The sequence below is a fragment of the Synchiropus splendidus genome, chromosome 15, assembly GCF_027744825.2.
Source record: "Synchiropus splendidus isolate RoL2022-P1 chromosome 15, RoL_Sspl_1.0, whole genome shotgun sequence".
Classification (NCBI taxonomy): Eukaryota; Metazoa; Chordata; class Actinopteri; order Syngnathiformes; family Callionymidae; genus Synchiropus; species Synchiropus splendidus.
Genome location: NC_071348.1, coordinates 6,934,128 through 6,948,585, shown reverse-complemented (window position 1 = coordinate 6,948,585; position 14,458 = coordinate 6,934,128). Strand labels below are relative to the sequence as shown.

Genomic DNA, 14,458 nt, shown 5'->3' with positions numbered 1-14,458 from the left:
GGCGAGGTTGACCAGAGCATATTTTTATCGCGAAAAGCCAACACAGACTTGCACAGCTGCTGGTCTAATTTGCTCCAAGCACGTACAAATAGGACGTCCCACACATACCATGTGAGTGGAGTAGAGGTTTTGCTCAAGGCGGCACTTTTGTCTCACCAGAGGGACTTCTTCAAAAGAACAAGCAAAACACATAAGATAGGAGAAGAAAGTTGCACGCTTCATTATTTGAACTGTAGTGAGGGTGTACTCAAGCTGCGTCAGTGTTACAACTCAACATTTGAAGCACAGTACTGATCTCCGTCGTCACTCCGAGTAGTATTATTCTGCGTCCTAAACAGAAACGTAACTGAAATCTTGGACTCAATCTTTCAGTCGAGCTCATCGGATTGTTGTAAATAAAACCTTCACTTGATGTGAGAAATCCATTGGTCTCCTGATGAGAAAAACACTAAAGCCTCTGAGTTATGGCACTTTTCCACGATACAGCCCCAAGCCAGTTCCATGCAGCCCTACTTGGCTGTGGTACTGTGTCATTGTGTCATTCCCCGAAGAAATGCGTCGTCTTTAGCACAACACTTCATGCCATTGTTTCGGATTTGTGTTTGTTTACAGCTGAAAGGGCGTTGTAAGTCATAAGCCCTCTGCTAATATTGGTTGCATGGGGGGCAGCTACCGTAATATTGCCATGCCTACGTTATCTATATTGTGCAAGTGGTGTAAATTGCATCTTAATCTTAATAAGTGAGTTACTTTTTGATACAATGCTATCACAATAGGTTGTACATGTTAAGGCTACAATTGTGTGCATTATTCACTCTCATTCCTCACATCTGAATTCAGTCCAATTGGATTCAGGTTGGTCGTCTCTTTTTAAATGACACTGAAATGCACATAAGAAATTGGTCAGCAGTGGCTTCAACCAAGCGGTAATACAGGTTCCAGTTCCATTAAACCATAACCGGGGAGTGAAATTTGTTGCTTAATTTTGGCAGCAGAAAGGAAAAACCCAAACAGGTCACAACTCCCAGCTTTGGTGCACAAGATTGCCTTGCTTTAATCGAGCATGACTCTCCCCATTTCCTTCAATGAAGGAACCAGGTTGTACAATTTTCCACATCCCCAAAATACACTTGGCCCGGTTGATCACACTCCCAGCATCCCTTGGGCACGTTTGCCAAGGTTAAAAGTGGAAATGGAGTTACTCGATCAGGAAGGATGCCTTATTGTTCCTTATTGTTGGAATGATTTCATTATTTATTTACTCACAAGAAGTTATTGGAAATTCACAGCAGACACACGCACATGACTGAGGTTTCCCTTCATACTGAAAGAATAACTTACTTCAAAAGGTAAACTAGGTGTTAATGAACTAGTTCCTGACAGGTTTTTCTTTCCGCAAGCCGAGACCCAACCCACAATGGATTCATTCACAAGATCTCAGCCATGGAAAGTGTTGGGAAACTAATCCCGCCAAAGTTTATGCAACCTTTTCTAGCTCTCAGTGTGTCTTACTACTAACCTCAGGGCTTTAAGGTCCAGGCCAAGACAAACTAGCATCAGCTGATACAGGCAGAGGCTTTCCACATTTGCATGTTTCAAAATGGCACCCATTCACAGCCAGTTTGCAGAGCAATGTGGGAAGGAAAGCAACACAACACCCCGTTTCCTTTTACCCTATACCTGCGAGAGCGGCCGCGGGGAGTGCAGTGGGGAAAGCAGGACGTGGTGGGATGACACCCCGGTGCTTCCGTGCAAAGGATTTACCCAAAAAACAGTCCTGATGAGGGACCTGAAAGAAAAGGTGTTATTTAATCTTTGACCAAATGTGGGCAGAGTTCCCACCCTGTCTGCACTGACAGACCTAATAAAAGTCACAGTAATGCATGTGGCTTTATTCAGCTCAGTTGATATTCACAGAGCTGCATTATTCTTACACATCTGCAGATACTGACAGGGAAATTGAGGGGCAGTCACTTAGCATAGGGCGGTAACGTAAAAAAAATTGCACAGTACTGAATCGAAGAGTTTTTAATCCCTTGTCCTTTGTCCATTTAAAAAACACTCATTGTATGTTTTCTCAATTTGAGTCAGAGCCTAAGTGTATGAACAAATGTTTATTTCAATCTGAGCTAATGCATTGTAATTACATTGTTATTACATTTGACATTTATATGACTTACACTTCCTTACATTATATAGCACTGCATCCAATACAGTGTCATTTCTGCCCCTTAGTCCCACTTTTCCCAAACATTAATAATGTGTAACTGTGTATGCTTGTGTCTGTGTGATGATCATGTCTGTCTGATCATCACTAGATTCATCTTGACGTTTCTGAGTCAGCTATATCCTGAAACCCCTCATGTTGTCATTGTGTCAGTGCGCTCTGTTTTCACTCCGACTACTGCATTTGTCTCAGTATGGTTCTAGAATCTGGTTGGGTAGAAGTTTCCTCTCCTTCTCTGCTCCTTTTCATCAGGAGTTAAACAATCATGGTAGATGATGGAGCTTTTATGAGCATTTGAACCCCGCCTTGGTTTAGTGCATTATGTTGCGTTTCATAAATAAATAAAGAGCAATAACAATAATGGTACTAGTGATACCCTTTCATCATGCATATATGAAGCTGAAATCAAATTTAATTCACAGTGTTTTTTCATGCTCGAGCTTGAGGTTTGTTGTTGTTGCTTGGCATTTTTTTTTATTTCTCTTGAAGCCAAGGGGGACAGAAAAAGGTTTACATAAAGATGCTTTAAAGGTGAGGGTAACACAGAGGTAAATAAGTGAGAGTTGTAACATCCAGCAGGCAGTAAAAGCTGGGTAGATTTTGGTCCCCCGGGTCTTGTGCTGTCAAGCTCTCCTCTCCTAGCACCATTTCTCAGGCCTCCTGACCCCATCACTTTTAGTCCCACAGGATACGAGCGGTGGTTGCGTTGGGTTGCCGAGGTCGTGTATGCAAGGGGATGCAGAGTCTGATGTGAGGGGGATGTGGAACGCCAAGGTGAGCGGTGGTTGGTAACCTTATGAAAACAACACCTTTGAAAACTGTTTGCTTCCCTGTCGGTCGTAACTCATGAATTAGGTCTCCATCGACACATCAAAGGCTCCAGTGAGGTAAGTTAGTTTCTTGTTGCATTCAGGGCTCCTTCACGCTGATCCCACCGCCCCGCCGGATCCCTGGAGAAGCAACCCCCACCCCACCTCATCCCAAAAGCACGAGCCTTGGCGCAATGAATGGGTCATTGTGATGCGTCTCCATCATGGCAGTGAATGTTTTCACTTCCATTTGATCCATCTGCAAGGCTGCTAATTGAGTAAGCGTGTTCTCAGGTCACCGGGAGGTTTCTCTTTCCATAAATACAGAAAGCCTGCGAAGGCTTCTACAGATGTTGTTTCCTATTGCTTCCAAGTAGTTTCAGACCAGCTTCAGGCAATAGATGTAATTTATTAAGTCTAAAGCCCCAAAATATGTTGTTTTCCCTGCTGTTCGTTCATGGCTATTTATCAAGCACTGCTGCAAAGTTTAATAATCGCCCCTTTTGACTCACAGGTGTCATGAGGACAACCTTGTGGTTCGTATTTCTTGCATGATTTCGAAGTCTGACAGCTGCAAATTATGTTATTTTCCATGCGTCTGTCGACAAATGACAGTTTATGAGGCCCTGGGTTTATTTGTTTGTTTTTGTCATGGAATTCACATTTCCTGTCTTACAAAAGGACTCAAGACAATCTGGTGTGCCAGCACTACGCACTTCCCTGGAACTGAAAAGCCTACATAGACTCATAAGTTTGTTTCCTTTAATGCGCAGGGTGTGGTCACAATGGTCAAGCGGTCAGGGAAACTGTCCTTCAGCTGCAGCACCCAAGTGCTGGCGAGCACACAACGTGCCAAGGACTTCTTGAAAACGTACCAGTTCTGCGGTTGAGCTCTTGCAGCTTTGACGTGTGTCCTCCCTGGATGGAATCAATTAAAAGACAATTTTTCAACTTTACCAATAAATCACAACACCGCAAGATGCAACCCCCCCCCACACCCAAATACAGTGACTCTTTAACCGTAGCTCACTCATTCGCTCCCTCTGTAAAGGCCACTTGTGATATGACACTGAATGAGAGTGACTGTGGTCATATAAAGGCTCATTTCATGTTTTAAGCCAAAGTACAATGCAATAAAAAATAAATGTTCCTGTCCATGTCTATATAAATCCATAAATAGGACGGTAGTGGTCATAAGTAACTTTCAAATCTGATCCATACTCGTTAAGAGGGACTTTGTCGTGACAGTCTGCTGTTGTGTCGTGGCGCCACCATGTGGTGCTTTTGCACTGCAGAATCGTCGCTTGAATACAAAATTATTTAAAAACCTCACTCGGAATCTTGTGAGGAATCACTGACATTATTATCAAATAGAAATCAACATGAAGAGGGAGCAACATCTTTGAAATATGTTCATGTACTGAGTGATAAGACAAACATTTCAACATAATTTGTTTTCCTCAAAATCACTTCGACAATGAATACTACTCATTACATGGTCAAGTGCCAGTTCACCAGTCTTAATATTTTATGAAGCTAACTAAAAAGTCTCAAAAAATCTGAAGGACTCACTGTGAAGAGCAGAGGAGAAGAATCTTCATCAGGTGTGCGTTCATCACACAGGAGCTACAAAGAAAATACAACAAATAAAAACCTCTGTGTTAAAATATCTCTTAAGAAATCGCATTAACAAGTACAAATGTGAGCCAGAATGCTTAATCTTCTCTGACTATCATGTCACATGGAGAGAAAACATTTTTGTGATTTGAGATTAGCCTGTTAGGCGACTACTTCATGTAACAGGTGCTTGTTATGCAACAAATAATTTTCATTTGCTGTCAGTATTTATTTATTTTCGAACTAAAATTTATGTTATCAAATAGCTGAATCACTGCTGCTGATAAAAAAGAATTTTACTGATGATTTTAGTTTGTTCTAAAATATATTCAAAATATGTCATATTCATCATGACTCTACTGCACATATAAAGACAATTTACATTATGTGTTAGTTTGACTTTAATTCAATTAAATTGTTTAATTCTAGCAATTAAAAATATATTAAAAACCAATGTTATTATGATTTTAAAATTCATGTGTGTTTTTGTATGCCATCTACAAAAGGAGTTCATGCGAAGGGTGGTGTCATCACCTCTTGTTCACATGTGATGGGCAATGGATAATACACCTTTCACTGTAGAGTATCACAGAGACTCCCTGTCGACCAGCTGCTTCTGTTTTAGGTGAGACTGTAAAATAATAAAGAAGAAGACGATAACGTGCCACACTGGCAAAAGAACGTTCACATCCCCCAAACAGAGTTGGTGGGTGAAATACTGTACAGCAGAAGACAGGAAATGCCAAAGTACTTACTTAACAGCATGTTTATGACAAATGACTCACTAGCAGCACACTGCCATTAAACATGTAATCGCCATGATAACTACCTGGATCCAAACTTCATGACGAACATCCAACCAGTGTTTAACGCTGACTAACTACAGTAGTAACGGGCCTCTCTGGGAGGTTCACATTCAGCGAAAGGCGGACGCTAAGTCAAGCTTAGTAACATAGCGGCTTCATAAAAAATATAGACGAATGTTACTACAGCTCTGGTAGAGTATATATACGCTATATATGCTTAGAATATATCGCAGTGATATGAATGTAAGTAGCTAAGATGCTGTCGGTAAACAGTCAACAAACAGGATACTTCCGCTGACGTCACCCTCGCACCTCTACTACCTGTCGGTGGTGGGCGGGTCATTTTCACTCTTTCGGGATTGTCCCGCTTCACAGAAGACTTTACCAAACAGAAGCCGAAATACAGGTAAGAAGCTTTACAAATTAAACATTTATATATATATATTTTAAATTCATGGATTGAGCAAACGTTTCATCTTGATCACGTGTCTCCGGATGGCATGCTTTTAGATCACTGGATATCACATGGTTTCAGCGTGGTTAATGGCTGCGTTTTCAATAACTTATGCTGAAAATATAAAAAGTTAAAAAAAAGAGGGTGGTGCTTAACTAAAGGTGACTGTTGAGCTTATGCTTTACAGGACAATTTGTTTTGTTTGTTATTTCCTGTGAGAAATGAAATCGGTGTTCTGCAACTTTGAATGTCGAAATACTTTTCCTCTGATCTGCTCTTTCCATTCCTCTGTAAAAACAAGGTTTCCTCAAAGTAACAAGTTCTTATATTGGTCACTTTAGTCGAATACTTCAATTAATAAAGGTACAATGCAGCTCCTACATAGAATATTGGACTGAGTAAGTTCAAAATAAAACAAATAATTTCATTGAAACGGCTGACAATCAATGTCTTCAAGGAATAACTGGATCAGCATTTTTAGATTGGTCTGGGAAGGTTGATGCTTCGCTGGGTCTCTTTCCTGCTCCAAATTCGTGCCCCTGCTCGTCATACATTCCACAGCCTCCCACACCCCTCCTCCCCTCGTCTCCTCTTCTCTACCTTACCATATAATCCATCCACACATGCTTTGTTAAAGGAGTTATTTTCTCATTACATTTTTGCGTCCACCTTATCTACTGTTTGAAATGTTTGGTGGAAATCGGACCAGAGACGGACGTACACTCCTACACATTTTATGTATTTTGACATCAAATCTACCCATGGTGCTGTTGATTTTATCGCCATCATAAGCATTGTAGAGTACTAGTATCATTCTCTGCAATTCAATGGAATAACGTTAAACTACGTGGTGTTCATGGTGCCAACAATGGAACATTATGATGTCTAAATCACTGTCCCTTGCTGCAAACTATTGACGGGAAATCCCACCCTTGTTAGCTGAAGTCACATGTCAGCGTTTAATTGTTTATCCAACAAAATATACACAAGTATTTATGCTCTGCTGGCCAAGTTATGTTCCCACAGGATGTTGAGAAACACTTAATCCACTGATTCACATTGTATCCCTCTGTAACTCCCTCATCTCTAATTTCTCAATAAAGCCTTGTTTTGTCTGTTTCAAATAACCACCCATGTCCTTCCTCAGTTAGGATAAGGACCATGATCACTGCAGCCGAGTATGGAGAGACATCTTGGGAATTACAAGTCCATGTGGATCAGAAATATGGAGATGAATCAATGAGATTTAAACTTCGAGTCAAAGGAGACTTGCACATTGGAGGCCTCATGCTGAAGCTGGTGGAGAAGATCAGTGAGTAATCGATTTGGTTGGATAGCCTCGAAACACAATGCTATTTCTTGACTTTTTCTCTTTCGTCCTTACACCAGCCGCTGCTTCTCTCAGGCCACACCCTTATTTGCGCTGCATTTTTGTTCACTGCAGCACAATTGTGAACCACAGCCTTTGTTGCCCGAGGGGCTGAAGTTCAGTGTAGTTGGATCTGACACACGTGTCAACATGAAGGAACGAAAATAAAATCACGCTCAGAGTTTGTTGTTGTAGATTATAGTTCAACTTTTCAACATCTCTAATGACGTCGCTTACATTTTTACCATCCGCAAAGGATTGTGTTTGCCTTGTTGTAGAACTTCTGTTTAAAAAAGCGGGAATGGACTGTTAAGTATAGAAAGTGTCCAGTATGGCCGACTGTGTATTTGTTTAATTTGTTTTTCCTCAGAAACTGAATTGTAACTGATTTTCACATTATATTGTCAGTCATTTTATTGTTTGGATCTCAGTGTTGTTGGATCTATTTGAAAACCAAACAACCTCTATTCACCCATTTCCGCTTGACATTGTAATACACTTAAGATGTTTTGGAATGCTGCAGATCACAATAGTTTTAAAAAACAGACACGCTAACGCCCTCCCTTAATTGTTCCACACCCTTGTGAATGAATAAGCTTTTTCATAAACATCTAATAACCGTCCACAGAGGCCCCTCAGGACTGGTCCGATCATGCCCTGTGGTGGGAGCAGAGGAAATGCTGGCTACTAAAGACACACTGGACCTTGGACAAATGTGGAATTCAGGTACTGCAGCAGATGTTTATGCCAGAACATCACAAAAAGCATAAATCTCTTTAAGGGTCTACCTGTAAAATCTGGAGACTCACTATGTGAAGGATGTGGTCCTGAGAGCTTCATTGGTGAACTTGAATTCACGATGAATGTTAGTGGGTGTTTGAGTGTCTCTGTGTGCCCTACATTGGCTTGCTGTGCTTTATTGCTCCCTAAATTATGGAGATTAATATATGCAAGGTCCTTAATATTACAGTAATAACAGGTACAAAACATTGGCTTTGTAAGTTGATAGTTGTCAGAAACATCTACAAAATATGAATATATATGAGGAGGCCTCAGTGTAGCTCTGTCTCTTACCTTATGTTGCTATTCATGGTTCTGCATGCATGAATAATACTATTCAATTGTTAATTTTTTTTTTACCTCCACAATCACAGCATGGTGCAGATTGTCTATTATGCCTATTTTTATTTATTTGTTTTTGTTTGTAAACAGAATAACTCAATAGAATGAAACTTACAGGGCTTGGGTTCATTTGTATTTACTAACATTCTTCAGTTGCGTTTCAATTGGCAGCACATCTGGTCACGGGACCAACTCTGGTAAAAACATCAGAGAAATTATGTTTTGATTTCTTAAAACACAAACAAATGACTGTTATAAATCTTCCATTTGAGCCCCTTGCATTTCAAAATATTTATCATGAAAAATAGTGGTAAAATATGATTTGTGGCTTTTTAAAAAAATGAAATAAAATAAATACCAGTGTGGTCTCACTGCCTCATCTCATCATTTTAAAATCCAAATTACATTTGCTTTTTCTTGAAATAAAAGGCTATAAAATATGTCAAATGTACTGTAAGACAGAAATTTTTTTATTAAATGTGTCTTTTGCTTCACAGGCCGATGCAGAGCTGCGCTACACCCCCCAACACAAAAACCTGCTGCTTCAGCTTCCCAACATGAAAACCATTCAGATGAAAGTCAGCTTCTCCTGCGTTGTCTTCAAAGCGGTGGCAGAAATCTGTCAAAGTCTCAGTAAGTGCCCGCAGATCAAATAGTCACAAACAAATTCATGTTCATCCACTGAACTTCATTCATTTCTTAAAGATATCCGACGGTCTGAGGAGCTCTCCTTGCTAAAGCCTCCAGATGATCCAAAGAAAAAGAAGAAAAAAGACAAGAACTCTGACAAGGACGACATCTGGGACATTGATTTACTCAGTGGTGGACCAGGATCAGGTAAGCAGAGATGACTGGAGTCAAAGTGCTATATACACATGAAATATTACTTTATTTTTTAAAATATAAACAATTATTTTAGAAATATTATCCCAAATGATCATTTCATTTTTATTCTCTTTTCACTCTCTGACTAAACCTTGAATCTGTACTATGTGTTATGAAGGCCCAATGTTCAGCAAGACAATGACAGCGACCTATGACCCAGAGAATGGGATGCCAGTGTCCGCCACCAGTTTGTGGTTTGGGGAAAACCCGCTTGCAGAATCTCAGCCCAGCCTTCCCCCGGCCGAGCTAGCCAAGATCTACCAGCCACTTTCTCTGGTGGACAAAGCCATTATTCATGCTGGGTGAACAATTCAGTTTCAAAATCTTCTCATGTGGTTAAATTAAACCACATTCTGTTATATATTCTGACCGGCTTTGACTTATAGGTGGTTGAACTCCTCTCGGTCGCTGATGGAGCAAGACATTCAAGAGGACGACAAGCTGCTACTAAGGTTCAAGTACAATGTCTTCTTTGACCTCAATCCTAAAGTAAGGAGTCACTTTCAGTCCTTCTAATATTTGAGTCAGTTGAAGATATGAGATTAATGAAAGACATACTTATGTTTTAGTATGATGCTGTGAGGATTACGCAGCTGTATGAGCAAGCGCGCTGGTCCATCCTGCTGGAGGAGATTGACTGCACTGAAGAGGAAATGCTGATGTTCGCTTCACTGCAGGTTATTACTGACTGGCTACTGAAATCGCTGTTCGGGTCCAATTGGGTTTGTCAAAGCAGGAGGTCCAAACCGTTTAGATCTCAGGGCCCACCTTTTCCAGATCAGATGGACCCAGGGCCCATTCAAGTAACAGAACTGAATTCATAATGCTACTCTTGATTTCATTTGTGATCAATAATAACACTTGATGCTTGATGCTGTTGAGAAAATTGGGAACATTGGGGCATATCATAAATAAATTTTGTTTGGTTTTTTTTCAAAATGCAAATGAACACCTGTTGAAGCAAATTATTTGCTTCAACGGGTGTATTTGGTTTCTTGTAGTTCGTAATTGTATGATGCATCTGCCTCCAAAAAGTGGGGCAGTCTATTAAGACCTCTGGGCCCAAATGTGTGAAACAAAAAAAGACTTTTAGCGGCCTCGAGGAGGCGCTTGTGGCCCAACCTTGGGCTTGGGGCCCTGTGATAAACAATCACTGCATTAAATGTAGCTCACAGCTACTGTTGTAGTTGAGGTTAAACCTAGAAGTACACAGAGACCAAGACTTTGAGGCCAAGACTAAACTGTGTACGGAATAGAGTATAAGTCTGTTAGACATATAGACACCTTTATTTCTTATTGCAAAGGAAATAGTAGTCATTTTTTCCAAATACATCAAAACATAAAATGTTTTAACTGGAACAAATTAGCATTCAATTCTGCATTCAGTTTGGTGTTGGTCTTGGGCTCAACTTGGTCTCGGCCATGAAAGTCTAGGACTGTTATGCTCTGGCCACAGTCTCAACTCGGTCTCAGGTTAGATGTCTCGACTGCGACATTACTAGAATGAAAATGGACTTATGAGCATGTACTCATTACAAAGAGAGGAGAGGTTGGGGCCAAACTATTGGCTTCATATCCTCTCCTTGGCTATTATTGCACAAACATCACAAATGCTGGACAATGTTAAAACCCATCCTTTGTCTATGAGGCATCTTTTAATGTGCGAGTGCAATTGTGTGATTGTGTGAGTGGGGCAACAATCAGCGACATACATCTTGGGAAATACGTATTATCAAGGCTTATAATCTGAAATGTCTCATCCTCTTATTTGTTTTCCTGGCGGCAGAGATTTAGAAATCAAAGTGCAGTACACCAGTCATCACACTGGCTCAAGCCTTCCTCTGACTCAGCCTTGCACAACCTCTGAGTCATCATATTTCATTCATATTTAATTGGAGAATGTTTCTTTCATTTCCGTTCCAGTATCACATTTGTAAACTGACCTTGTCCAACGAGCCACTGGATCACTCCAATGAACCCGAAATAGATGAAGTAGAGGCAGCCCTGTCAAACCTGGAGGTGACACTTGAAGGCGGAAACACCGACAGGATTCTGGTAAACACGTTGAATATTTGTTGTAATACCAGTGTTTCCTTCAAGTTTTGCCTTGATTTTAACACCTGTTTTTTTCGAGTGAGCCTCTGCTGATTGCATGTCTCGACACGGTGATGTCACGAGAGGACATGCAGTAATTGACAGTGGGTTTATTTTGGCCTACAGGAAGACATTACAGACATACCAGAGCTGGCGGATACCCTACGGCTCTTTAGGTAAATTCTCCTTTATCATCTGTATTGTACCTTTCATGGCTAACTCCATGAGCTTCAGTAGCAGACGTTGAATGTCCAGAACCATCTCCTTGCCAGTTGTAACCAGAACTGCAATGCTCACACAAACTTAACATTTATTGATTTGTATGTGTGATAATTCAAAACTTCTTTTGAATGGTCTCGGCTCCAGTGTGAGGCTCTAAACATCTGGTTAGCTGGTTGTGACAATACACATGCTTCTTTTAATATTGTCTCAGGCCCAAAAGACTGACCCTGAGGCCGTACAAAGAGTACTGGTTCGTGTTCAAGGACACCACCATCTCCTACTACAAGAACAAAGAGGCGTCCAGTGGGGAGCCCATCGAGCAATTTCACCTCAGAGGTCAGGGAAAGTGGGAACATGTGCTAAATCAATGACCACATTAACCGTTGTGCAATTGTATCCGTGAGTCACCGCCACTAATTTTCAATCAGAAAGAGACTGGGACGCAATGTTCTGAATCATTTTAATTAGATTGAAATGAATACTGCTAATAGGTGCTGCTGTTGTTGATGGCAGTTCATTTCTCATGTGAAGGCGGAATCAGTGGCCGCTGCGGTCGTGTTCGTGTTGCCTGTTATGGCTAATAAACCCCTATCGAAAGGATGTTGATTCATGAAATTGTGATTAATTTACAGATTTTTTTTTGTGTGTAAATCCTTATTCCGCCAAAATAAATTTTGGTGAAGTTTGTTAGCAATAAGGATTTGTTTTGACCAGCCTGGGCAATTCAATTTCCTAAGATGCCACATTATTTAATGTGATGAATGTGAGGGGCCGTATATAAAAACCAAAGAAAAACAATCTTAATAAAAATATATATTACATTTTAATTATTAAATATTGTAAAATAGGAAAAGGGCTGTTTTGCCGTGACATTATATACCTAAAATATGTTATCTGAATACATAATATTTAATATACATTTCAGTTAGAGTTTCTCAAAAATACATAAAGATAAAACATAAATATTGGAATATCTTCTAAAAGTTGTGAATGTCTCTGTGACAGAACCCATTATGATAAAAAGGCGCTTAATTTACAAAGCCAAAACTGTATTTTTTTTATTTATTCTGTTATATTTATTTATTATGTCACGCAGGAAATGCTAATATGAGCACTATATATTTAAAAGGAATAAAAAGAAAGGAAAAGTAGAATAAGTACAATAAAAAGAAAGGAAAAGAAGCAAGCCTAAAAGTTATATTTAGAACTAGTAATGAATGATGAAAAAAAGTTTTGAGCACAACGCAAAGCTAATAATCATGTACGCTAAGTGTATTTTGAACACCTGTTTTTCCCTCTGCATTGAATGCCTTATAATCTCCCTCGACAGGATGTGAGGTTGTGCCCGATGTCAATGTCACCGACAAAAAGTTTGGCATCAAGCTGCTGCTCCCGGTTGCTGATGGGATGAATGAAGTGTACATCCGATGTGACAACGTAGGGCCACCTTCCTCATTTCAAACCAGCGTTCTACTGCCAGTGTGTGACACATTATGAAAATGCCTCACTGTTTTGCTACAGGAGACACAATATGCAAAGTGGAAAGCGGCGTGTATTCTGGCATCCAAAGGCAAGACAATGGCATACAGCTCCTACAAGTCAGAAGTGAAGAACATCCAGTCCTTTTTACAAATGAAGAGTCTGGCGCCCCCTCCTGGTCAAACAGCCCCTGACCTTGAGACGATGGACATGAATGCTGAGTGCTTTGTCTCCCCGCGCTATGCCAAAAAGCACAAAGCGAAACAGGTCAGGAAAAACATGACGTGAAATCGACCTTACCGACAGCTATTCGTGTTACGTCACATTGACACATTGCCTTGGGTTGATGTTTCCAGCTGACAGCACGAATCCTTGAGGCCCATCAGAACATAGCAGGACTGTCCTTGATGGACGCCAAGATGCGCTTCATTCAGGCTTGGCAGTCACTTCCAGAGTTTGGTATCAACTACTACATTGTCAGGTACTGCATGACAAGTATAATTGTACAGCAAGGCCATTTACTTTGAATTCAGCCAATGATTATTCACACTAAAAATGACCATTTTTGAAACTATTCCAGGTTTAAGGGGAGCAAGAAGGACGAAATCCTCGGGATCTCTTATAACCGGCTGATCCGGCTGGACATGTCCTCTGGACTGCCAGTGACCACATGGAGGTTTGCCAACATGAAGCAGTGGAACGTCAACTGGGAGATCAGACAGGTAGGAGAAAATCCATAATGTGTGGAAGATGTTCAGTGTGGTGCCTGACGTTTTGTTTTTGCTCACAGGTGACCGTGGATTTCGATCAAAACGTGACAATAGCCTTCTGCTGCGTGAGCTGTGACTGTAAGGTCGTCCACGAGTTCATTGGGGGATACATCTTCCTCTCCACAAGATCCAAAGACCAGAACGAGACACTAGATGAAGAACTGTTCCATAAACTCACCGGTGGTCAAGAATAACTGGTAGTATTCTGTCTGTTGTCATAATGTGATCGTGTAGCCACAAAACCATCCATTGAACTCAGAAATGGAAATGGACAGATATTGAAAATGTACAATAATGTACTCATTTCCCATGTTAAATTCACTGTAAACTGTAAGCATTATCTGCCAAATCCTCTGTGTTGTGAATATGTACCAGGATATATATTTCGCTAATACTATGTCTAATTCCACTGTCTTCATTGAATGAAATAAAGTTTTTCTATGTTTACCAATCTTTAAATATCCATTTGTCCACTTAAAAATGAAGCTAAATGCCTTTGCTTTTAAAATATACTGTAAATTGTACATATAAAAATGTTTGTCTTCAGTTTAATTATTTGATTTATATAAGGTCCAGGCATTAAATATTTATTGGCCTTTGATTA

General features: G+C 40.3%; 2 protein-coding genes across 3 annotated transcripts in view; one reads left to right on the top strand and one right to left on the bottom strand.

Moving 5' to 3' along the window:
- Positions 1-5,724, bottom strand: part of LOC128771889 (1-phosphatidylinositol 4,5-bisphosphate phosphodiesterase beta-1) — a 154,679-nt gene extending 148,955 nt beyond the window's left edge. Inside the window, exons 1-5 of one of the 2 annotated variants that reach the window (XM_053887725.1) lie at positions 5,409-5,724; positions 5,188-5,284; positions 4,609-4,662; positions 3,912-3,954; positions 1,681-1,789 (exon numbers count right to left, since the gene is read on the bottom strand). The gene's annotated coding sequence lies outside the window, so the exon portion shown is untranslated. The remainder of the gene's footprint in view (positions 1-1,680; positions 1,790-3,911; positions 3,955-4,608; positions 4,663-5,187; positions 5,285-5,408) is intronic. The other variant, XM_053887724.1, reaches the window with a different exon arrangement.
- Positions 5,725-5,747: 23 nt separating this feature from the next.
- Positions 5,748-14,393, top strand: fermt1 (FERM domain containing kindlin 1). The gene is made up of 16 exons (XM_053887720.1): positions 5,748-5,865; positions 7,061-7,225; positions 7,911-8,008; positions 8,902-9,037; positions 9,110-9,241; positions 9,408-9,591; positions 9,676-9,778; positions 9,859-9,966; positions 11,213-11,344; positions 11,510-11,559; positions 11,817-11,941; positions 12,936-13,042; positions 13,127-13,351; positions 13,441-13,565; positions 13,665-13,806; positions 13,875-14,393. Exons 2-16 carry the CDS (start codon positions 7,075-7,077, stop codon positions 14,046-14,048), a joined length of 1,992 nt encoding a protein of 663 aa, XP_053743695.1. The 5' UTR covers positions 5,748-5,865; positions 7,061-7,074; the 3' UTR covers positions 14,049-14,393.
- Positions 14,394-14,458: the final 65 nt, after the last annotated feature.

Excerpts from the sequence above, each read along its gene's own strand:
- fermt1 (XM_053887720.1), top strand. The coding sequence starts at position 7,075 with ATGATCACTGCAGCCGAGTATGGAGAGACATCTTGGGAATTACAAGTC. Across the intron at positions 9,779-9,858 it reads TCTTTGACCTCAATCCTAAA|TATGATGCTGTGAGGATTAC; the intron begins GTAAGGAGTCAC and ends CTTATGTTTTAG. Across the intron at positions 13,352-13,440 it reads AAAAGCACAAAGCGAAACAG|CTGACAGCACGAATCCTTGA; the intron begins GTCAGGAAAAAC and ends TGATGTTTCCAG.